General features: G+C 38.6%; 1 protein-coding gene across 1 annotated transcript in view; it reads right to left on the reverse strand.

The window, feature by feature from the left end:
• CFAP54 (cilia and flagella associated protein 54) overlaps positions 1-25,299 on the reverse strand; it is a 290,017-nt gene that overhangs the window by 21,033 nt on the left and 243,685 nt on the right. The window contains exons 65-67 of the mRNA XM_025882575.2: positions 14,139-14,248; positions 10,098-10,239; positions 1,399-1,473 (exon numbers count right to left, since the gene is read on the reverse strand). Of these exons, the coding sequence (XP_025738360.2) occupies positions 1,399-1,473; positions 10,098-10,239; positions 14,139-14,248 (327 nt within the window). The remainder of the gene's footprint in view (positions 1-1,398; positions 1,474-10,097; positions 10,240-14,138; positions 14,249-25,299) is intronic.

Below are 25,299 nucleotides of genomic sequence, written 5' to 3' on the forward strand. Positions count from 1 at the left end.
CACAAAAGGAGAAACACTGATTGCCAACAAACATATAAACTATATTTGGCCAGATTATTAATGAATATGAAATAACTGAAAAGGTCATTTTTTTTCACTTAGCATGCCTGGAATGGTTAGGAAACGGGAAGGACAAAGACAAGGAAGAGAGGGAAAAGAAGAGGAAAGGGAAGAGAGAGGGGAAGTAGGTGGGGAGAGCCTGTGTAGATGAATATGTGGGGAAACCGGCCCTCCCATCTTCTGCCAATGAGAGAATGTAGATCCCAGAAGAATTGAAAGCAAACTCTTGCACACCCATGTTCATAGCAGCGTTATTTACAATAGCCAAAAGGGAGAAATGACTCAAGTGACAACCTACAAAAGAATGCATAAACAAACATGATACATCCACAGAGTGGAATATTATCAAGCCTTAAGAAGGGATGAAGTGACACATGCTACAAGGATGAGCTTTGAAAACACTGTGCTAAGTGGAATAAGCCCGCCACACAGGATCCTATGTATGACTCCACTTATGTGCAGGTACCTAGAATGGGCAAATAGTACAACAGAAGCAGAAAGTAGAATGGAGGTTACCAGGAGCTGGGAGAAGATGGAATGGGGAGTTATTATTTAATGGGCACAAAGTTTCTGTTTAGAACGGTGATAAATTCTGGAGATGGATGGTGGAGACGGTTGCACAGCATTGTGAATGGACTTAATGCCATTGAAGTGTATACGCAGAAATGGTTAAAAGTATAAATTTTATATTATGTATAATAAAAAAGTATATAAAAAAGTAATTATATTTAAAAAGTATATACACTTTTTTTACTCCAAAAATATACTCCTAAGAAATAACTCTGAGGAGATAATACAGAAGGATGAAATATGTATATGCTAGAATCCATCAACCTCAAGATTCATGAATAAAAATCTAGTGTGTAAATAGAGCCTGACAAAAAATATACAAAAGAGACTATTATGCAGGCATTAAACATGACAAAGTAGACTTCACATAAAAGTATCTCCATAACACTATTGCTAAATTAAAAAAAACAAGCTACAGAATGCATGTACAGTACAATCCCATTGATGTAAAAATTCTAAGGTTTATTTGTACATGGAAAAAATTTGAGATATTCTCCAAAATGCCTGTAGTTGATTATTCTCTGAATAGTAGATTTGAGATGATTTTAAAATTATCCTCTTCATAATTCTCTGTAGTTGATTTTTTAACAAAGAATATTTTTAACCAAAATAACATGCTATTATAAACTCCTGTTTATCACTTCTTCACATTAATTAAGGAGAGTTAGGCCCTTGATACTTTCATAATAGATGTTTTCTGTATTTCTGTTTCCATAGCAACAATAATACTTGTGAGAGGCTCAGATACATTTTCAAAAAGATACGTACCTCCGACAATGGTATTACATCTCCATCAGTCAAAAACAGATTTATTATTTCAGAGCAACATTCAATAATCATGTTCTAGAAATAAGAAGACAATAAAGTGAGGTTGAACTTACTGGTAAACTACTAGATATTTTAGTTATAAACTATTCCATTTGTCTTTTCTTGCATCACCACCTAACCCTCATTCCCAGGAGAAAATTTAGAGGGACTCGTAGGTCACAATCCCTCATATAATTAAGGTTATTTGAAAAGACACAGGATGGCCACAGAAGATAAGATTTACTTATGAATCATACATTATTTCATTGTTAAAATTCATATGTTACAGAATTCACACCAAAATGAGGTTTTGGAAAATCACTTTTCTTCTGCGATGAGAACCTGGGGATAAAGAGATTCAGACCCCAGGAAGCAGAGAAGAATGGTTGAGAACTGAAAAAGAAATGGAGAGAGTAAATGAAAAGGAACCAAAAGTCCATATCATACGTTGTCCATTGCTGATGACACTGGCATAGCCCCTACTGTGTGGACACAGCCGTGTTTATGTGTGGACCTCTGACCCCAGATGGATCTACCGCGGGAAGGAGTGAGTCAGTCAGATTCTCTATCATCGTAATTTCATATAAGGAAAGGCAAGAGAAGAGAGCTATAGTGAGTACTGACTATAGGAGCTGAAGGTCCTGATACAAACGTGGAAAAGGCAGCCATTGGGCTAGATATAAGATGAGTAAGAGAAGGAAACAGATGTGTGAGAACTTACACCCCGCCACCCCCCTCCCCGTAATTAAGCACCGTCCTGGCTCCCGACTCACCAGTTCCATTTTTCTGTGAGGCCCATTGTGTCTGGTTTCCAGTTCTTATGTATGAGCTTATCATACCCTGTCACATACTGCCTTCCCCCACACCTACTTTACTTGAACCAGTGTAAGCAGCCTTTCTTTACTTACAGCTAAAGGAGTCATGACTATAAGACTGTCAGAAACTCTGCCTACTTTGTGATGTTGCCAGGTCCAGCAACAATTCACTTTTATGGTTGTTTAATACACACGTGTACCAGCACTCAGAAATATGAAAATGATAACGTTACACTAATTTTTAAAACTTTTTAAAAAAAGAAACAAACAATAGAATTCACAGCCCCCAAACCATATTATATTTAAGTTTTTATAAATACATGAATACAGAAAAGATCACATTTTAAAGTTCCAAAGCTATTGCTAATTCAGTTCAATTTAACAAATATATTCAAGATGCTGTGGAACACAAAGATGAAGAAACAGACCCTTATCCTCACAAAGTGTACAATAGCTGAGAAGAATAGATTCGTACACTCCTAAATAAAATACCAAGTAGAATGTGGTCAGAACATGGATAGGAAACTAGAGGTGGGACAGAGGACGTGTAAGGAACAGGGAAGACTTCTTGGAGGAAGGGTCATGTGAAATGAGACTTGAATGAATAGTAGGATTTCACTGGCAGAGAATGGGGACAAGGGCATTCCAGATGGAGGGAGAACAGTGGATATTCAAGGAACATAAAGCATCTGATATGGTCATTACTGTGGGTGTGTACAGGAAGCATGGCAGTGAGAGTGATGAGAAATAAGGCTGGAGAGGTCAACTTATAACGGGACATGTAAAAGTAAGGAAATTGAGAGGCACTGGTCTGAGGAAATAATGATCCAATTGCTTTAAAAAAGATACTTCTGGCCACAGTTTTAAGGTGAACTGGGCTCAGAAAGAGACAAGAGAAAGATAAATTAGCTAGGAGGCTGCTCAAACTGTTTGGGCAGGAAGTGATCATGGCGAGAAGTGGGCCAGCTTCAGTGGGACAAAGAAGGTGGAGGGCAAGCAGGGTCTCCAGCACTGATCAGGGTATACCACTTTGCCATGATGAACCTCCCAGGCTCTTGGTCCACTTTAAGACAGAAAGGATACTCCTCTGTCTGAACACTGATACTCCTCTTATTTATCTATATTTCTATATTTCTAATTGAGTTCTCAGGACTGGTTGCACTCTGATACTCCTCTTATTTACCTATATTTCTATATTTCTAATTGAGCTCTCAGGACTGGTTTAAGTATATTTCCTCCCTATAGGAAAGATTTCAATAACAGCCATGATGCGTTACTGTCATGATTTCATCAAGAGCTATCAAGCAAAATGAGATTGTCTATATCATTAATCATTTCACATAACAGATGAAGACAGCAATGTTACCTGATAAATAAATGCCTTCTGCTCCCTGTCTCAACATTTATCAAGCAGAAATTTCACCTCAACAACATCCTATTTCTTTGGCATTATTTGCAGTAAACCATTACAAATAGCAGACGTTGGCTGACTGGATGCTTGGCTACCATAGAAATGTAGCCTTGAGCTCATCACACCAGGCAGAAAGCTGCCAGAGGTATACTATGCACGACTGGCAAGGGGCTGGGAGGGCACAGAATAATCCTTGTTCAATCTTTGCCATTTTTCCCTTAAAAAGGAGCATCTGATGATTCGATGATGGTTTTCTGAGTTACTTCAAAAATAACCATGCCGACTCTTTGACTTAGTTGAAATCCTCATCTTCTTTCACCTGTGGAAAAAACTTCCTAAATTGTTTTCCATCCTCCAAACTCTTGCTTCCCTCATCCCTCCTTCACATGCCACCAGGCCATGCCACCACATGTCTCAGCAAATCACAGGATGGGTCATGAGAAGTCCTTCCAGGTGCTGCCCCCTCCCTCTCCTACCACCCGTACCCAGCCCTGCCTTCTTCTGTCCCTTGCCTACAGAACAAAGTTCACTCACCATTTTTTCGTTCAATGCCTACTGTATGCATCCTAAGTGCCATAAATTGGTAATGAAAAGACAGAGAGTCCTTAAGCAGCTAATTGATGGTCTAGTGGGAAGAAAAGTAGAAATGGACTCTTAACAGTACCATGTGGTGACTCAGAGAGGAGGAAGCACTTCGTTCCACCTACCTCTTCAGCCCCATCTCCCACTGCATTCCCCCTGTTCTCCCACCACAACAGATAAGCCCATTGTCCCGAGTAGAACATTCAGTCCCTGACTTCACATCCCTTCTCTTGCTGTATCCTCAGTCCTCTATGAGTGCCCTCCAACTAGAAGCTTCCCAAACAAGTAATCGAGAGGCACTGTGTGTCAGGCGCTGGGCTAGATACTGGAGATAAGATGATGAATAAGACACCCAGCAAAGGAATTTGCAGTAAACAAAGAGGAAGAGACACATAACTGCCAAAGCAATACGGTAAGGGTACAGGGTGTTTGGAGGTATTTTGTCAGAGGGCCACATGTGGATGTCAGAGAGATACTAAACATGACAGTTGGAGAAAAGATTTAAGAGAAGTTTTCCTATGTATTATGAAAGGATTCCCTCTCGAATGTTCTTATGAGAGACTCCATAAAGACTTAGATTATTTTCAATGTTTTTTTTTTTTAAGATTTTATTTATTTATTTGACAGAGAGAGAGAGAGAGACAGCAAGAGAGGGAACACAAGCAGGAGGAGTCGGGGAGGGAGAAGCAGGCTTCCCGCTGAGCAGGGCGCCCGATGCGGGGCTGGATCCCAGGACCCTGGGATCAGGATCTGAGCTGAAGGCAGACGCTCAACCGACTGAGCCACCCAGGTGCCCCTATGGGTTTTGAACATCAGATTGATGTTTCTTTGAATGCCACATTTTGCTAAAAGAGGACCACCAGGTGGCTGGGCTCATTATGAATGACATCTGGGTACTTACGGCCAGACGCATACAATGATTAAGCTCCTCCATGACAAAGACCTAATAGTACTGATTTCTGTTATGTCCTTATCTCCTTCCCAAGCCTGGAAAATTTTTGCACATAATAGTTCCTCAGAAAGAATTTGTTAATTGATGCTAATGTCCAATTGTATTTTTTTCTGTTTTCATAGTACTTTGATATTTGGGATATGCTGACTATATACTAATCTCTTTTAAGATTTTATTTTGGGGAATGTGGCAGAGGGGGAGAGAGAGAGAATCTTAAGCAGGATCCATGCCCACTGCAGAGCCCAACGTGGGGCTTGATCTCACAACCCTGAGATCATGACCTGAGCCGAAATCAATTAACCAGTGGAGCCACTCAGGCACCCCGACTATATACAAATTTTAATTGCCTTGGTACAATCCAGGCATCCCATAAATGTTTGCTGAACTAACCTTAGGTGACTTGGTAAACATATTTTTAGGCTTTTCATATCAGTATGCTATCGTTCCAAACAAGGTGTTTGTCTCAAAGTCAGGATCGTTTACATCTTTCATACGCTTTAAGCTCTGAAGATACTCCTAAAGCTATGAATGACAGGTTAAAATAACTCAGTCATTCTGAGCCAGTGTTGTTCATGTTAGAAGGACATACATAGTTTTCAAGCCAGAAGTGATTAGAACACCTGTTCTGTAACCCTCTCAATACATCTTAAATTAATATCTGTGTTCTGATTTTCTTAGCTTATTCCAGACTATAGGCTTTTGGGGAGGGGGGAAGGGTAAAAAAGGGAAGGGAATAAGAAAGAGAATAAGATTCATTATCCCCCATATCAACCAAAGGCACATTTTCTGGGCCCTTCTACTTAATAACCCACCAAAAATCTATACTGTGATAGAAATAAATATAATAGATTATAGAGGTTATGAAATCCTGTCCAATTCCAGACCAGAATCGATCTCTTCAAGTGCCCTAGTTAACTTCTTATTAGCGCCAAGTGAAGGTTGTCATGACAACGAACCGGCAGATTTAGTCAATGAGATGGGTTACAACACAGAATCTAGCTGCCCTTTTTTAAGTTCCAGTTGGCATACTGGAAAAAAAGAAAACTTTATATGTTCCTTCTATTTCTCAACTTTTCAAATGTTCTGAACTACTCTGTTTGCCAATTCACCTAAACAAATATCAATTTGTCTTCCATTTGATGACATTCTCTCATACATAGAACCAACAGAACTGAAACATAGCTGAAAATGCCCTACTTAAAGCTGAAGAAACATTTTCTAAATTGAAGAATAAGACAAATTCAAAGACAGAGCAGAGAACATCAGGAATGAAAGCAGTTTGTTTTACTCAAGGACTGATCCACTCACATATACCATTCCAGTTAGGACATGAAAGCAAGCCACCAACCGTGGTTAAGGCAAGGTAGGGCCTCTGGATTCCTCCCTCTGCTTACATTCAAATGCTCCCCCATACCCCTGTTTATTTGATATTTGTTTATATTCATAGTCAACCCCTTAACTGAGACACTGGGGTCATTGTGATAAATTTGATACCCACATCAGACACACAGGGAAATTCTGATGACTCACATTCCAACCAAGCGGCACAACTCTCCATCTCAGAACACTATTTTAATGAAATGATCATTTTTAGAGATGAGAAGAAAATTAATCCCAGAAAAGGTTAAGTGACTGACCCTAGGTAGTAAAACTGAGTGGCAGAGCACAACCTAGACTCCCTGCTTTTATGGATGCTCACTCTCCTGCCTCAGACAATCTAAGCTGGAAAAACAAATGGGTTCAGGAGAAAATAACCATTTTCCATATATGAACTATATAGAAGTGGATTCAGGGACAATTTCAGCAAAGAATATTCTAGACTGTGGCTCAAAAACAGCAATCTGATATGTTTGGTCTACAACTGAAAAACTGTGATTATTAAGTGATCTACAAAAGAAGTGCAAAAATGACACCAGAGCTGAGTTCTTCTTGAAAATAGATGTAAAACAGTAACCATACACTTTATGAAAATATGTATGTTAAAGTATTATTTTATAATATATATAATCTCATGGGTTTGAGATATCTGATCTATTAGGAGATTATAAGTACTCTATATCAGTAATACCATGAAACATCTGGTAATTCATATAGCAACATACAAAGACACTGAAAAGATTTTTGGGATGTACAACCCAAAATCTAAGACATCAGTTCTATGATAAATCCAAGCACACAGCAGAGGAGATTAAGTATGGGAAAGTGGCGTTCCACAAAGGCTAACTGTTCTTGCCTGATGCATCCTCTTATAGCTGGGCTTGTTGCTTTCACAATAATGAAAAATGCATTCACTCACCCTACTGGTAAATTCAGGCTCAAAATGCAAACAAGTGTACTCTGAAAATCAGGAGAGTTGCCAACTTTTATGCTTTCACATGAGTGCACAGATGAGGAAAACAGTAAAAAAGGGCTAAAGCTACACTGAAACTAACATAACATTGTGTGTCAACTATACTTCAATAAAAAGAAAAGGTTAAAATGGTAAAAAAAAAAAATAGAAAAAAGACAAAAAAAGAGCTATACCAATACTATTCTTTAGGAATTAAAAATGTTTTACTATTGGTAATTGAATATTAACCTAGCAAAAAGTGATTCAAGGTAAAAATACAGCAGACCATATATGAAGGGAGGATCCTAAAAGCTTACAGAGAGGATAAACAGAGCCAGGCCCCAACCGGCTAGGAGTTCAACCAGAAAAGCAGCAAAGGGAGGCCCCAGAATTAGAGCTGTGTGGCAGGCACTGTTGGGTAGGCAATCCTCAGCTAAAGCAGAAGAAATAAAGGAACTGAGACATTATTTGATAAGCATGAATACTTGGGTAAAAATCTATGGGTGAAGGGGTGCCTGGGTGGCTCAGTTGGTTAAGCGACTGCCTTCAGCTCAGGTCATGATCCTGGAGTCCCGGGATCGAGTCCCACATCGGGCTCCCTGCTCAGCAGGGAGTCTGCTTCTCCCTCTGACCCTCTTCCCTCTCGTGCTCTCTATCTCTCATTCTCTCTCTCTCAAATAAATAAATAAAATCTTTAAAAAAAAAATCTATGGGTGAACATGTGAAAATTCTGATGTAATGGTCAGAAGAAAGTTAAGGAAAAAAGACAAGTCAAGAAGAATCAAAGCATATACAGGAAAGAGAAATAACCTTAGTACACTATTCGACTTGGCTGTAATAATGTAAATACTGAATATCGATTTAACCAAACTCTGTGATATAACAATACCCGGGAAAGGGGAAAGGAGAAGTTGGGGAGAAGTATAAGTGAATTAAATCCTTATATATCATAATAAAATCAACAGATATTATCTCAAATTGATACATCCAAGAAAAAGAGAATAATTATTTGTAGCTTTTAGCACTGTTGATCAATATTTCTGGCTTTTCTTCTTCCAAGCCGTAGCATGTGACTTATTTGGCCAATGAAATATAGTAGAAGTGATATGACGGAAACCTTAAGAGCCAGTGTAATTTGCCCCCTTTCTTCCCTCCTGCTACTGTGACTGGTGATATTTCATATGATGGATGTGCCACCAGCCTGGTTGCTGGCCTGAGGAGATATGGAGCAGGGCCTCAGTTGTCCCACTTGGATTTGAAGGCTATTACCTCGTTTTTCATGACTGATACTACATTATTACTCTACACCTGGAAGTAAATAATGAGAAACAGTGGAAAGAGTTGAAAACAGCTGCCTCTGCAGAGCAGGACTGCAGAGTGAGGAGAGATTGGGTCGGAGATTGTCCCTTTTCAATAAGTCTTGTAGAGCTATTTAATTTTAAAAATGGCCACAATAACTACAGAATCTATAACTCAAGAAATTGGATTAATGTGCAAATGGAAATTCAAAAAGCAAATGATTAGGGGAGAACAAATATTTCTCTGTTCCCCTCATTTCCAAAGAGGGTAAGGAATTGCCACTCCACTCCAGTAGAAGGAGACTTCAGGCTTCTTTCAGACTTGCAGCTAATTTACTGCCAGAAAAGTGGAGTGACTTATCTGATTGGTGAGTTTGGAAAAAGCAAAAGAACGTGGTAGGTTTAGTTCCTTCTGGGCAATCTTTGCTTATATTTTTGGAGGCACCCTGCCTGCAGAACTGTTGGTCTCGGCTCCTGTGTGCAGTGAGCCTGGTGGGGACGGAAGGGTAGTGGGCAGTCCTATAGTTATACATGTGGGTAGGTGGGCAAGTCTGGCTCATTTAGGGGTGAGATACTACTAAGCTCATTTGGTAACAGACCTAAAGCCATGTTCGCTAATCAGCTTTATCAGTTAATGATGCTGATATTTTGATCTCCACTATCCATCTCCTACATCCCATTCCTCAACCGGGTTCAGAACTTAGGAAGGGTAAAAGAGAAATTACCAAACACATTCTATCAATCACCACAGAAACCACTCACCTGTGTGATCAAAATAATAATACACCATTAAGATGTATAACCTTTTTTGTTGGTGTTCGAAAAATACATATGCATAGAAAAGGTCTGAAAGATATATGCTTCTCTGTACTTTCTAGTTTTTCTTCACACATTTCTTAAGTAATAAAAATGTTCAAACAATAGATTTAAGAATGAAGAGTAAAATAATAATATAAAGTCACAGAGCATTGTTTCTTGGGATTCACAGTGATATCTGGATGATTTCTCTAGATTGCCTTTGTATTCATTCATATCAGATTCTTATAATTGGTAAGCTTAGAAGAGCTTTGAAGGAAACACTACCTATGTGTCCAAAAAAGTTGGATCATATCTGGTACTCTAAAGAGAGAAAATAGAGAACAAAAGAACCACAACGTTCAAGTTTAGTTCCATAGCTATGCTTTGATGAAGTAAAAAAAATCACATAAATAATTATGTAAAATGACAGCCACGCCGCAAGAGCAATACAATTTTCCATTATTTAATAACTTACTTCCATTTCCTTATCAATTGATTTCTCTTCCATTTCTTGCATTTCAGATACATTTTCATCTGAAGTGATTTCAGGAGCTGTTGGCAATGATATTTCAGCTATTTGCTTAAGATTAGATAGTTTCTCATGAATTGAAATAACTCTAAAAATAACAGATAAATATGTATTTTACTTGAAAAGGTAAGAAAGGCATTCGTTTATTCCCAGAATCAATAATATGTGTAAAGTAAGTCCTCAGTTACTTAACACTTGGATTTCTGGCATTCCCAAACATTATTCATTCAGTCATTTGTTCATTCAAGAAACACGAGCAAAGAGACACAATTCTAACCTGTATAATGTTTATGATCTAGTTATATACTCAGATATAAAATGACTGGCAAAGGCACAATGACAGAAAGGCACACATCCAAAATATTGCTTAAGATGAAAATAAAGAAAATAAAACATCTATGTGGGCAAAGAAAGTCCAGGCAATGACAAAGTTTGCTCCTGTGTAAATCTTAACGCCATGTGATGACTACCTTGCTGACCTGAAGGTAAGAATTATGGCAAGATAGGCATGGTTCAAAAAGGCCAGTCACTGAACCCACAACAGTGAAGTGTACTGTAGGGGGGAGAGGTGAAAGGGTAGGGAGAAGAATCAAGAAAGAAGGAAAATCAAAATCAAAAGCCATGAAGGAAGGCAGAGTACACAGTGGCAATTATATTGAAGAGGGAAAGCTTCTGGAGCCCTAGGCCAGTGAACATGGGATACTATGAAGGCAGAGGTAAACCAACGGATGAGTGGAGTCAGGAGATGGAAAAGCATTTGCAGCAGCTGAAGGAGGCAAAGAGCCACCTGCATGGCCTTCCGTGATTCTATGCTACAGGCATAGCACACATGTGCATGCCTGTGTGTTTGCATCCATGTGGGTGTCACCATCCAGGGAAAGAGGGAAACTTCTATGAGAAAGAAACAAATGATCTGTGAAAGCAAACTGACATCAGGAATGTATGCAGGAATGTCATCTCCAGTGTTCCACAGGGTCCTCATCTGCAGTATGGCATGATACTCAAAATTATCATAATGATGGTTCTCAGCAAAAGAAGGTTAAAAAATATACCTTTAGTTAAATAAGAGGATCTGAAATTGTATTAAGAAATGCTTCTATTAAAAATGTAATGATTAAAATGTAAAGATCTGTTATTAAAAGTTTACTTGGAATACATCCATTAAAAAAAAAAATGGGTCATCTCCAATAGTGATAGAAAAGCTGCCTGATGCATTGGAGAAAAAATAGGACTCAAAGGACCTGGGTGAGTCATGCTTGGGTCCACCACACACCAGCATGGGACCCTGGACAAGTCACCTAACCTCTCTGGCCCTGACATTCCTCCTACTGCAAGACTGAATGATAAAACCCACGTCATCTACTTCACAGCATTTTGTAAGGACAAAATGAGGTATCTACATACATTCTTAATCATAAGAAACCCCATGAAGGAAAGATGATATTCTAAACCACTATTCTTGATTCTAATACCCAGAGAAAGAATTCGTAGAATTCTTACTTCTCTTTCAAAAATAATATAGCTTTCCTTTCTAACATGTGGAACTGCAGGAAGGATAAACTATTCTTTGATGTTTGCATTTCAGGTGGTCAATAAATGTCCAGAGCTGTATTATTTGCTTCAAAAATAAATGGCCTGGTCCAACTCTGTAAAACCAGGCTGGGACCAAGCAGAGCAGGCTGGGCACCTGTGCAAGGAGCAACATCAGAGGACCGAGCATCTCTCCTTCAGGCCCTGAGCCTCATGACCCCATTTGCCCCAACAACTTGCCCATATACATCTTCACCTCTCTGTCCACATCAGTGCTGGGTCCAGCCTTTGAACTCCCATGTTGGCCCACAAACAAATATCCATCTGGGCTAGACCAGCTCCCCGCAGCCTCTGCTTTCATTCATTGATTCATGGGCACTCACTCTCCCGGGCTGCCGGGGCCTGGAGGCAGGACCCAGCCAGAAGTAGAAATGTGTGGATGGCAGGATACTTGAAGGCAGAGACAGTAGGTAGGGAACTAGATCTTGGTTAGAAGAGCGTAATTAGATAAAACTACACAGAAACCTTTATGCATGTTTAATGAGAACATTCTCTTTTCCTTTGTTGCTGTAAGAAAAATGCAACGAATTAAAATATGTTTTCCTTGTAGTATTTAATTTGGAGATCAGGAAGTGAAATGAACAACTGAAGGAGGACTGCCCAATTTGAAGGTTGTTCAGGTTCCTTCTCGGGCCTATTTTTTTCTGACCTGTTGTACTCTTTTATTTTAAGATTTTATTTATTTATTTGAGAGAGAGAATGAGATAGAGAGAGAGAGAGAGAGAGAGAGAGCATGAGAGGGGGTAGGGTCAGAGGGAGAAGCAGACTCCCCACTGAGCAAGGAGCCTGACGCGGGACTCGATCCCGGGACTCCAGGGTCATGACCTGAGCCGAAGGCAGTCGCTTAACCAACTGAGCCACCCAGGTGCCCCAGACCTGTTGTACTCTTACTTTGCCTTCTGAAAGATGGTCAACAGGAAGCAAGTCCCCACATGCTGATCTCACCTTGACCCTCCTAAGAACACAAGGAGTGTCAGCCTCAGTGAGAGAAACAGGCAGCCTTCCCCGTGCCACCGAGGGACGGGTTAGATGAGAAACTATCAGGCACCTCCCTCTGTGTTGGTTCAGTGACTGGTGCACGTCCCTAATTTTAGTAAACCTACCACTGCTCATAAACACATCTAAATTAAGGACTTTTTGGAATAAAAAAGAATTCTGTCAGTTTGATTACATTCTACTCTGCAGAATTTATAATCATTTTCATTATGTGATTCTAAAAAATAAATCCTGCCATGTTTCTGGATACAAAGCAAGTGTATAATTTCCTAACTTTCTTGCTTAGCTGTGCTGGTATATGTCCTGTGCCTAGACTTTCTGCCATTTCACTGAAAAAGAAAAAAGAAAAGGAAAATAGACTGAATAATTGAAAATATGCCAGCTCTTGAAACATCTCTTCTTTTATTCTCTTTTATGGCGAGGCCAAGAAGTCCTTCAAAATGAAAATCATGGCGCATGAACAAGGCTCGTCAGGGAAGAACAGAGAAGCACCAAGTCTCTGTTCACTAAGCACTTACGAGGTGCCTAGCAGGGCAAAAAGCTAACACTGACAGATACAGGAGCTCGTAATGAGACTTGACATCTGCCCAGTGCTTTTGGCCTTTCAGAGTATGTGCATACATTGTCCAGTTTGATCTTAACGACAATCCCAAGAGGCAGGCAGAGTAGATATTATTTCCATTTTACAACTAAGGAAATGGAGGCTGAGATCACAAGGGCAATGAACAATGGAATCAAAACCAAATTAACTAAGCAATGAAAAAATTTAAAAAATGAACTGGGAATCTGGTAAAGTGAAATGGAAAAGAGAGAAACCAGGCATGAGCAAAAGTTAGAGATATGCCCCGTTTGATGGAGAGGAAGGAAGACAACCTGGCTGAGGCAGAGACGTTTGATGTGGTGAACAATAAAAAATAGGCTCAGACACAGGGGAAGGGGGGGATAAGACAGGTGGTGGAGTTTGCCCTTAATACTGCAACCCAATACAGAGCCGCACGTTACTTGTTAAACACACCCCAAGTTACAGGCAGAATACAGCACAGACGATATCTTTGTACTCTTTATAATCTTTATGAAGTGTCAGGAACTGTTTCTCCAACAACTCTAAGTACTATTATTGTTATACCCACTTCATTATAGGGAGACTGAGGCACACAGATGTTAAGTCACCTGCTCAAGTTTGTCAAGTTAGTAAGGGGCACCACTGGCATTTTAACCAAAGTGGGCTGGATTCAGAGTTCATGCTCTTAACCACTGCAATATCATACTCCTCTAAATAAAAGGAAGATTCTTCTAAAAAAGTCTTCTAAAAGTTCTTCTGTGATTTACCTTGTACATTACTAAAACAGCCTGTTCCAATGAAAATATCAGCAGAGTTGTGGAAAATCATTCATTACTTGCCTGTTCAGTGGAACCCAGAAAGAGCCAGTATAGACATTGCAATAAGTGCTATTAGGTACAGCATCTGAAATATTCTGGGGCTTCATGTTGTATGCATACAACAATAAAACCTATAAAAAATTAAAATACATAAAATGTGACATCAAAATTACATTTTGCCTCAAAATAATATCATTAAATTTTAAGAAGTTTTTCTTTGAAAGAGAAAACAACTTTTTTATCAATTCACTTTAAACAATTCTTTTTAAGTAGGCTTCATGCCCAACGTGGGGCTTGAACTCACAACCCTGAGATCAAGAGTCGCATGCTTTACCAACTGAGCCAGGCAGGTGCCCCTCAATTCACTTTAAAGAGGAATGATATGGGGTGCCTGGGTGGCTCAGTCGGTTAAGCCTCTGCCTTCTGCTCAGGTCATGATCCCGGGGTCCTGGGATCGCGTCTTGCCCCTGCTTCTCCCTCTGCCTCTGCCTCTCTCTCTGTCTCTCATAAATAAATAAAATAAAATCTTAAGAAAAAGAGGAATGATATGAATGAGAACTGTACGAAGTTTGAGGTGAAAATAAATGTCATTTGATAATAATATTATATTATTTTCAAAGAGTGCCATTTCTTACTGCAATTAAGTTTAAATCTCAGCCTTTGAAGGCCCTCTATAAGTTGGAAATATGTACCTAGTGAATATCCAACCTTGTTTCTAGTTACTTCTCAACATGCCCCTTTCCCATCGGTGGTCATAGCTGCTTCTGCGCCTCACTTATGCTGTTTGCTTCCTCCTTCCATTTATTCAACCTACACCCAACTTTCTGGTCCCCACCTCTACTGTAGAACTTCTCCTAATGACTCATGCTCTGGTAATTTCCCTGTTGTTTCCATTTTGGCAATCCTTAAAGTCAATTCCATAACTATAGCACCTATTTACGGTCATAGTCACAGAATTTGAGATTCATAGAACCTTAGAGAGGATCTGGTCTAAGCCCCTCATTTTAGATATAAGAAAGCTGAGGCCCAGAGCTGCCCATCAAAACTGACTAATTAAGTGCATGCATTTATCTCTGCTTCCTTGATAATCAAACTAAAATAAGAGTAAAGTATGCCTTTAAAAAGGCATAAATCTACAAAGACAGATAAGAAGAGAGGAGGTAAAGCAGACAGGAGATGTTAGCCACCCTTTGAAGGACAGAAAGTACTCAGAAGAGCACTGGGTGACTCAGAAAACAGGAAAGGCTGTGTCCTAACTGCCTTCAGAGGGGGGGGGGTTGCCAACAACAAACGTGACTGAGAGCCCTGGAAAGGCTTGGGAACTGGAGATGTCAGGTATCTTAGACAACCTCCCTCCCATCCCTTTGATGAACCCGTGCAACCAGATTTCCCCACTTCCCTTGCCTCCTCTCTGGCCAGACCTCTCCCATTTTCCTCTCTGCTGAGGCTAAATCAGAGATCTATTCTCAGGAATATTAGGTACAGGGGTGAGATGCTGAACTAAAAACACTGGAGGGGGCGCCTGGGTGGCTCAGTTGATTAAGCATCCAATTCTTGGTTTCAGCTCAGGTCATGATCTCACAGTTGTGGGATTGAGCCCCACATCAGGCTCCACACTCAGCAGGAAGTCTGCTTGAGGATTTTCTCCCTCTACCCCTCCCCCCACTCATGCACACTCTCTCAAATAAATTTTAAAGTATCTTAAATTAAAAAAAAAGAAAACATTGGAATTAAGTGAAAGTCTGTGTTCTGAACAAGAGACATCTCCTACCCCACTGCAGGCCCTGCCCAGGATGTAGGAAACCAGACAGAAGTTGAAAAGGATCCTCTTTGAGGAAACCGACCAGACAAAGAGAAAAGACCTATGGGTACTGACATTTCAGCATCCTGCAACGAAACCGTTGGCTCCTGCAGTTACCCTACAATGAGGTCTATAAATCAATAAGTCTAACCTGATACACTTTTTAGCACCTTCAAACATGAATGAATAGCCAAGGGTCACTAGACATGAAATGAAAGATAGAGGCCAAAAAAACTAATATAAGAAAGGAACCTGAAGAGTCAGGTATAAGACAGAGAGCAGAAGAGAACTTCAATGAAACCATAATTGAGATCTTCAAACAGAATAAAGACAATATTTCATCCATGAATCAAGAACACAGTGCTGTTAAAATGAATAGAGAAAAAGAGCTCTTAAAAACAAAAACATGATCACAACTAAATAATCAACAAGAGTTGAAATATAAAGTTGAATATATATCTCCCCAGAAGCAAACCTAAATTTTAAAACATAGCTAATAGGGGAGAAAAGATGAGAAAAATACTCAATCTAATAAATTTGATATCTGAATAATAATTCTAGAAGGTACAGAAATAATCAGATTTGGGAAATCATCAAAGAAAAAAATTCTTCTTGAACCAAAGGCTATACTTTCCAGATTGAAAGGGGCACAATGGATGAAAGAGCTAAACCAAGGCTCATGATGGAATTTGAGAACACAAGGGACAGAAGGAAAATCCCCAGAGCTTCCAGAGGAAAAAAATCAAAAGAAAGAACTAGGAATCAGAATAGGACCAGACTTAACGGCAATGCAGGATTGCCAGAGATAATGGAGCAATGTCTCCCATGTTTTGAGGGAAAATAATTTTCAACCTAGAATAGTATGCCTAGAGAACAATGAAGTCAGCATTAAAATGATGACTTTTTGTCAGACACTCAAGGTCTTTTTATATTCTGTGTAAGCACAGGGTCAATCTCAGTCAATCTGTTGCAACCTGTTAGCCTCTCAGGGGACTGTAGTCAAGGTATTGGCCCTTGGCCAAACCTGAATGAAATGTGCTACCTACTGACTAATGCAGTCCTGTCCTTGGTTCTGAAACACACCAGGAGGCAGCCTGTGCCATCTTGTTAGCATTTTTTTTTTGTAGAAAATATACATATTGATGATTTGCATCTGGATTCTATTGTTCTCTTCATTTCTATCACTGAATCTGGTCCCACACATGGTTTTGACTACATGAAGAGAGAGGTATGAAAGACTCCTCCTCGGATGAGACATCAGCTTTCTGGAGACCAAGATAGCATAACATATTTTGGTGGGTCATGACCTGTAGAGGAAGTGTGTCCTGTGCAACTGAGCAAGGACCCCAGCAACTGTTCCTGAGCATCTTGGATCTCTCTAATGGTTATCTGTGCTTACTTTACCTGCCATGCCTTATCCTTTACCAAACTCTTCCTCGAATTACTTTGTGGAATATATTATATGGTGTGTCCTTTGAATAATAAGAACCTCTAACACATCCTTTGTTGGGAAGCTGGAAATGTGGTCATTCAACATTAGAGAGCAAGTCAAGATAGAAACATGAGACCCAGGGAACCCATCTCAGAAAGAGATGAAGGAATTCTAAGGAGGATGGTGAATGGGCTCTTAAGAAGTTATTTGAGTCAGGAGAACAATCAGTCCCGTTTGGAGCGTGTCTCTGAAGAAGAGGAAAACAATAAAAGAATGAGAAATAAACTGATGAGTTTGACCATATGGAGAACTGTATAGTTCTTTGAAAGTTTAGGAAGAATGAGATTCTAGAATACAGAGAACACCAAGTTAAACAAAAATAAAGCAGTTTTTTTTTTCTTTAGGATAGAAGTCAGGAAGGAAGGAAATAGTACCTTATTTGGCTCAGCTGTGAGTGATATTTACATAGTTGTAAACACTGGCTATGGGTTTAAGAATTGTGATAGGACTCATTGAAGAGAATGTGTGGAAGAGAAGAATGTATGTAAGGGGGAGAAAAACAGGTTGATATTAGCCTTCATCCTCCACAGTAGTGTGTGAGGTTCATTACTCAAAGAATTATCATGTGAGCATGTAATTTAGATATATGGGGGGTGGAACCCAACCAAACAGAGACAGTAAGAGTTAAAAGTAATTGTATCTGATGGTGAAATTTAGGGATGCGGACAGCTAGACAGAGGAATGTTCTTTTTATTCATTAAAAGTCTTTTAAATTTGGTTTTTCAAACTATGATAAATTTTTGATGAAACATTTCTGAAAGGAAAATGAAATGAGTCCCAGAGAGGTTAGTCTGTTTTATGGTGTTTGCTCTTATTTTGTGTTTGTTAACCTTGACTCCCAGGCTAGCATACAAAATCCCCGTGGACAGGAGTGACATCTTGTACTTTTTTAGTAGTGCTTGCAGCACTTGCTACATGTTAATTAATATCTTCATATCTCTGAAATTTTCATTACATCTCTTAAGAGCTAATGAAGCTCCCCAAAGCGTGTTAGTGGAAAAATTTAAATAGATAACATACTTTATATTTAACCCCTTTTAATGAAAATGACTTTCTCCCTCCTCAGGCTGACACTTGTCAATGGCTTTGCAATACAATTTTAAAGTCTTTTCTAACTGAGCATGGCACAACTGAATTCAAAGTATAAAAGTCGGAAATCAAACTGGACTTGGATAAAATACAGCAGTAGATAAACAACAAAATACTAAACTCACTTGCATATTTGTTATGAGCCTGGGCTTTGGAGCCAGAGTGCCCGGGTTTGCCTCCATCACTTACTGGCTGTATGATCTGGGCAAATTATGAAAACGCTGTGCCTTCACTTCCCATTTGTAAAATGGAGATGTGGTAATCCCCATGGGGATAGTGTGAGGATTCAATGAGTCAGTGTGAAGTGCTTAGAGCATCACTGCTGTGCTTGTGAGACTCATGACCACTCCTGGCTCCTCACCCTACCTTGCTTGATACCTCACTCTCCATATTCTTTTAGACTCACTGCTAACCCCAAGCCAGCTTTCTGTCTGACCTCTCAGGTTGTCCTCATTGAATCCATGTGCTTAGTTCTATTCCCAACTTGTCCTCACTCCTCAGGGATAAGTGTCACCCTATAACACCTTGCATACTCAGGATTGGATTCTGCAGGAGACAATACACCCATGATGAAATTTCCAATGCTCTCTTATTCACTTATGCAAAGACTTGTTTTTCAATGGCAAAGAAGTGATGTGCTTTTGACAAAAGTTGAGCAATACTGGCTCAAGCAATACTGGCTAAAATTGGCTTGAATGGGGAATCCCTTACAGCCTAGCAATGGGTGAAAAAAAGAGCCCCTCCTCTACTAGATGGAGTTGATTCATTACTTCCTCACCTCGGTACCTTAATCACCTAACAAAATGCCTGGCATATTGTATGCACTCAATCAATATTTTATTAATTAGTTAGTAAGCAGTTAAGGTATATGCACGTTATAAAGAAATCCACATGAAGAACTAGAAGACTCAGGTCCCCATTTTCATTTTTGTCACTAGTAAGGTGTGGCATTGGTCAAGTCACTTTACCCATATGGGACTTGACTGCCTCATCTGTAAAATGAGAGCATCAAATAGACGTTTTCCTAGTTTCTTTTCAGTTCTGAAATTTGATTTGGGTGGTACCAAGAGAAGCCAGAGAAGCTTTCCTGTGGAGCCTACGGTTTAAGTCACAATGCAGTAGCTTCTTGGAGAATCATTATTAGAGCTGTGGGGTGCTTTGGAAGCACTGGTCTAGCCCAGCACTTCTCAGAGTTAAATGTGTATACATTATTTGGGAGATATTTTGATTCAGTGGGTCTGGAGTGAGACCTGAGATTCTGCATTTCTAGTGAGTTTCCAGGGGATGCCAGTGCTGCTGGTTCTTGACTCTCAGAGGCCAGTCCCTGCCTTCTTTGCAGCCTTTGTCTTCCCCAGCTCCCAGAAGCAGGGTGTAATTTTGGGCCTCATCTGCAGCACCAGGTTCTCACTAGTCACTTGGCTAACAAGACCTAGAATCCAGGGCACCTCAGAGGGAAACCCTGGGCATCTGTATGATCTCTTGAGTTACAGCACTCCTGACATCGGCACTGACAATATTGAGCTTCTGCCTTTACTACGACTTGGTAGTTTTCTACCTTAGTTAACTCTACCTAGTTAACTCTTCCTTCAGGATGTAGGACTGAGCTTGTCTTGAATGCACAGCCTGCTTATTTGGGACCATGAAATACAGTCTGGCTCTAGCCAGGGCTATAAAGATCTCCAGAAAAGATCACCAGCTCCCTAACTCTTATTCCCAGACTGGCTGGATTTCTACAGTGAATAGACTTTTCTCCAAGAACTTTTCCAGTTCTATCCAACTCTGTGTTTTCACTTGACACATGGAGTCCTACTTTTCAGTGCTTTGCTTGATCAGACTTCTTGCACTTGATTATGTTTGTCTGCCTAAATCTTCTGTGGCCTCTGAATACCGTGCCTTGGATAGTCTAGCTGCACTCAAAACAGTAGCCTTTGCAGCAGTTTGATTCCCTCCAAATTAGGTCTCATAGACCAAAAGGAAGGTCCCACTACTGCTTCTTTATTGCCCCTCCTCCCTGCTAGCTCCAAGTTGCATTTCTTTGAGTCTGATAAGTAATAAACATAATTCAAGTCTTACTCTAAACCTTGGCTGGCTTGCGATCCAGAGCATCCTACTTGGAACTCTGGATGCTAAAAATAGCAAGAAGATGAGGTAGAATTAAGCTAAAGGTCATAAGAAGACAAATTTGAGCCATCAAACCTCTGGCTGTAGTTACACCTTTGTAAGCTAAGCTGTAGTTATGCATCTTTGAGCCATTCTTCACAACTATTTTTAAAGCCTTTGTCTGGGAGGTTCATTAAAATGATTGCCCCTTGAAACCTCTTTAGTGTCTGCCTCTAGAAGATACTGAAATTGTTCAAAAGATGCTTAGTTTGTAATAAAATTCCAGGGAAGAGCTTATAATGTGGTTCTACTATATTCTTCTAAAGAAAATTTTGTTAAATAGGATAATACAATTTCTACCCCCATACTTAAGAAGTTAAACTTTTCCAAGTTATAAACTTAACTCTAAAAAGTATTGTGACATTGAAATATTTAGCCCTCTGAATTATCTAAAAATTTTATGTCAAAGTCCCTAGTTCCAGGTTTTCTACTTTGCTGCCACCAGCATCCTTAGTTCCTACCAGTATTTCTGCTTCAGATACTAGATTAACTGAAGAGGACTGAGCAGGTGAATCAAGTGATGTTAACCTGCATTGTTAATCCTCTAAATCCTGGGAAACTCCAACACCCTAGGTCAGATATTAATTTTCATCACCATCCCACCCAGAAGCTAGAAGTGCTTGCAGCCAGGCCCACTCTTGAGGACTCAACAAAGCACCATGTTAGGAGTGCAGACTTGGAATCAGATTGTTCTATCCTGATTCCTTGCTGACTAGCATTCCTCTATCCTGTGTCTCAGTTTCCACTTCTGTAAAGTGGGGCTGATGATAGTACCCACCTCACAGAGTTGTTGTGAAATTAATATAAGCAAAGCGTCTAGAATATACTAAGCTCTACATTCACTATTGCTATTATCTTGTAGTTTCATGAGCTTTAGCCAGTTATTCAACATGAAACTCTACACTAAGATAATGAGTAGATAAATGTTCAAATACACCAATATTTAAATCATCAAACAAATTTCAGTGTTATCTTCTGAAAAGATACAATCTTAGGTCTGAGGAGATCTAGTCCATCCAAGTCAGTGTTTCCCAATTTTTTTACTGCAATTTATGTGAGCAACTACATCTTTCATCATGACCCAATATTTATTACCAAAAAGGGGGAAAATGCCCCCAAACTAAGAAATGGGAAAACTGTGTGTTCTTGTGGCTTTGCTTGTGGCATAAGAAAACCACTCTAGCAACCTGTTTAAATCAGAATTAGTTAGCTGGTATTCTCCTTCTAATCTCTGCCTCACACCAGTTCATGCTTCCATGTTCATTATCAGACACAATTGTTGATGGATAAAACCCTGTTACTCTAATTATCAGCCACAGATAGAGTCATAGCATTAACTTCTCAGATCACTCTGTCTCAGACTGATATGGATGTGATATTTCTATGAGCTTGCAAAATGAACTTTATAGTTTATACTTTCTTCCTCATCTTTTAAAATTAGCTCCTTCGGTAAACATTCTATTTCCCAAATATGTAATCCTTCTGCATCCATACCCTCCCTGAATGAATATACTCTTTTATCACTTGGTTGTTTCTCTTGCCAGCAAGTAAATAAATTCTGACATATGCTGAAGATCAATCAATCTGAGAAATTTTGTTTTTAACAACATCATGAAACAAATTTCAGAAAATGTTTTTTCTCTTAATTTATTTAAAAAAATATGACTCAAGACCCACACAATATCGACTCCATGGTCAATTAGTATTCTTGGATCCAGATATTGAAAACTACATTACTAAATTCCCCAAAAGAGACTATGCAGATTTATTATTTTTAAAAGTATATGGAATATCTGGCAAGGATTTGACGTGGAAAGTGTGGGAAAGAGTATACTTTCATAACGTGAGAAATAGGTTTAAATGTTCCTGGGGAGTGATATGTTAAAGTTCCTTTTTTTTGTATGAGTAGAAAGAGATATAATTGACCAAGAGTTAGCAGCAGGTTGCTAGCCTAAGGAGGCAGAATGAAGAGGCCAATGGGAGAAGTGTGTTCAAGAGTAAAGAAAGGTAGGCCCAGGAGGTTTCACAATCTGACAGGGTCACATGGGTCAAGGAGCAGCAGAAGCTACCAGAGGCACAGCTAGAGGGGACAGCACTCAAGAGCTGGAAAATGCAAGAGTAGGCCAATGCAGGAGGCAAAAAGTAAATGAAATGCTGAACAGGGCAAAACTATATGTCAACTGCTTAATGGGGAAAAGCCTGGGGCTCTTCTTAGAGAGAGCAGCAATCAAAGGAATGCTATGGTGGAAGGTCCCTCTGCAAATGGCTGTAGTGACCAACTGTTCCATTTTTAAAAGCTTGACCTCTCATCGAGATTCTCCTAGAATGTGAATCACTGTTCTTTCTCCAATTGTTCAGGGATTGATATTAAACTGATTCTAAATACTTGCCCCCATCTCCACCTGCTCCCCAATAAGCCCTAGTGCAAATGTCTTTCCATGCATATGGACATAGATGTGGATAAAGGTAAAGATGCAGAGTTAGATAAAAATAAAAATAATGAACATTAAAACAAGGAGTGATATGTGTGATATAAATTTATGAAGGGCACTTAAAGGCAAACTAAGGTTTTTTTTTTCCTTATATCCTATGTACTTTAATTTTGTTTTAAGGCAGTTTACTCTCTTTTCTATACAATGTTGGCAGCTAAAGTATCTATAAGAAGATATTGTTGCTAAACTTTAAAAGAAGCTTTTCAATAATGTTTAACAAGTATATTACATGTATATTTGAAGTTATTAACCTTTAAGACAGCATAATAATTTTAAAATAGTTTCAGATAATAATAAATGACAACTACTATTTATTGAGGTTAGGCATTTACCCAATTATCTCCAGTTACAGAAAAGGATAACTATGATACAGAAAAGGTAACCAATCTACTGAAGATCACAAAATTATTAAGTGAGAGCTGGGATTCCAACCCAGGTAATTTGGCTTCAGAGTCTGTGTTCTTAACCACTACACTAATATAAGCAAAGTAAATAAAAAGTAAACCATTCCCAATAAAATTCTGCAAAGTCAAAGAGAAAATTCAAAAGCAGTTAGTGAAAAAATTCACTACTTTAAAGCAATAAAAGTTTATCTCTCAACAACAACAATGGAAATAAGGAGATGACATTTTCAATGTACTGAAATAAAATAATTTCCGATCTTAAATTACCTACTCCATAAAATTTATTTCATAAATTAATGTAAAATAATGACATTTGTCAGCCAAACAAAAATTGAGAGTTTGCCTCTAGAAGATCCTCACCAAAGGAAATTCCAAAGTATATACTTCAACAGAAAGAAGTGTTCCTAGATAAAATGTCTAAAATGCAAGATGAAGTAAAAAAAAAAAAGTAGTAAATACAGAGAAAATTCTAAAGGAAATAACTCTTGCATAAAGCAATTAAAAATAATATTATTTTGGGTTAAAAAAGAAAATGTACAGTAATATAAAAGTCAGAGGGAAAAAGATATTTATTAACTTTAGATGTTGATAAGTATGTATGCTGTCCTGCAGGTAACCAATAAAAGCATTGAAAAAAAGCACATAATTTCAAAACTCATAGAGGAAAATGATAAAAATAATCCAAAAGAAGGGAAAAGAGAAAAACAGAAGAGCTCAGACAAGTAAAAACACAAAAGAACATGATAGATTTCAAACCAAATATATTAGCATTTACATTAAATGTAAATGTATTAAATTCCCCAGTCAAAATACAATGTTGTCAGACTATATTTGAAAATATCCAAATGCATGCCTTTGATAAAAACATAAAATACACGTACACAAAAGGGTTGAAAGCAAAAGGTTGGAAAAAGATACACTGTGAAAATAGCCACAAGAAAGTCATTTTCCTCTAGTAATATCAAACAAAGCAGACTTTATGAGGAGAAAAACATTATTACAAAAAGGCCACGAGTCATTTCAAAATGATAAAATGCTCAGTTCACCAAGAAGATACAACAGTTAATTTGCACCTAAGAACACAGTCTCAAATTATATAAAGCAAAATTTGACAGACTAAACAATGACAATCATTGCGAGAGATTTAAATATACTTCTTTTAATAACTGATTTTAAAAAATTAGAGGCAAACAAACAAGAATAAAGATTTGAACAAGACTAACCAAACTGACCTATTGGGTATATATATGAATACTGCCTTAGCAACTGAGGACTACACATTTCTTTTAAGAGCAATGGAATATTTACACAATAAATCCTTTCCTGGAGAAAATATGCAGGTTTCAACAATATCAATCATACAGAGCATTTTTTTATTATCACAGAACAACATAATCTAAGAATAAATAACAAAAGATACTTTTCTAATACAATGTATAAAATATATATAAGTTCTATGTAGTTTGGAATGTAAAAAACACATGTTGAAATGGCCCATGAGTCAAAGAATAAATTGTAACAAAAACTTTAAAATTATTTTTAACTGAATGATAATGATAATACTATAATAAAAACTTGTGGGATGAAACCAAAGCAATGTTTAGTGAAACTCAGAGTCTTCAAATGCATACATTAGGAAAGAAAGGACTAAATATTAAGCCAAACATGTATCTCAAGAAGTCAGCAGTAAGAAAAAGAATACAAAACAAAACAAAAACAAAGTAGAAGAAAGATATATGGATTA

Source organism: Callorhinus ursinus, unplaced genomic scaffold (assembly GCF_003265705.2).
Source record: "Callorhinus ursinus isolate GAN/ISIS: 27379988/994484 unplaced genomic scaffold, GSC_fseal_2.0 scaffold14, whole genome shotgun sequence".
NCBI lineage: Eukaryota > Metazoa > Chordata > Mammalia > Carnivora > Otariidae > Callorhinus > Callorhinus ursinus.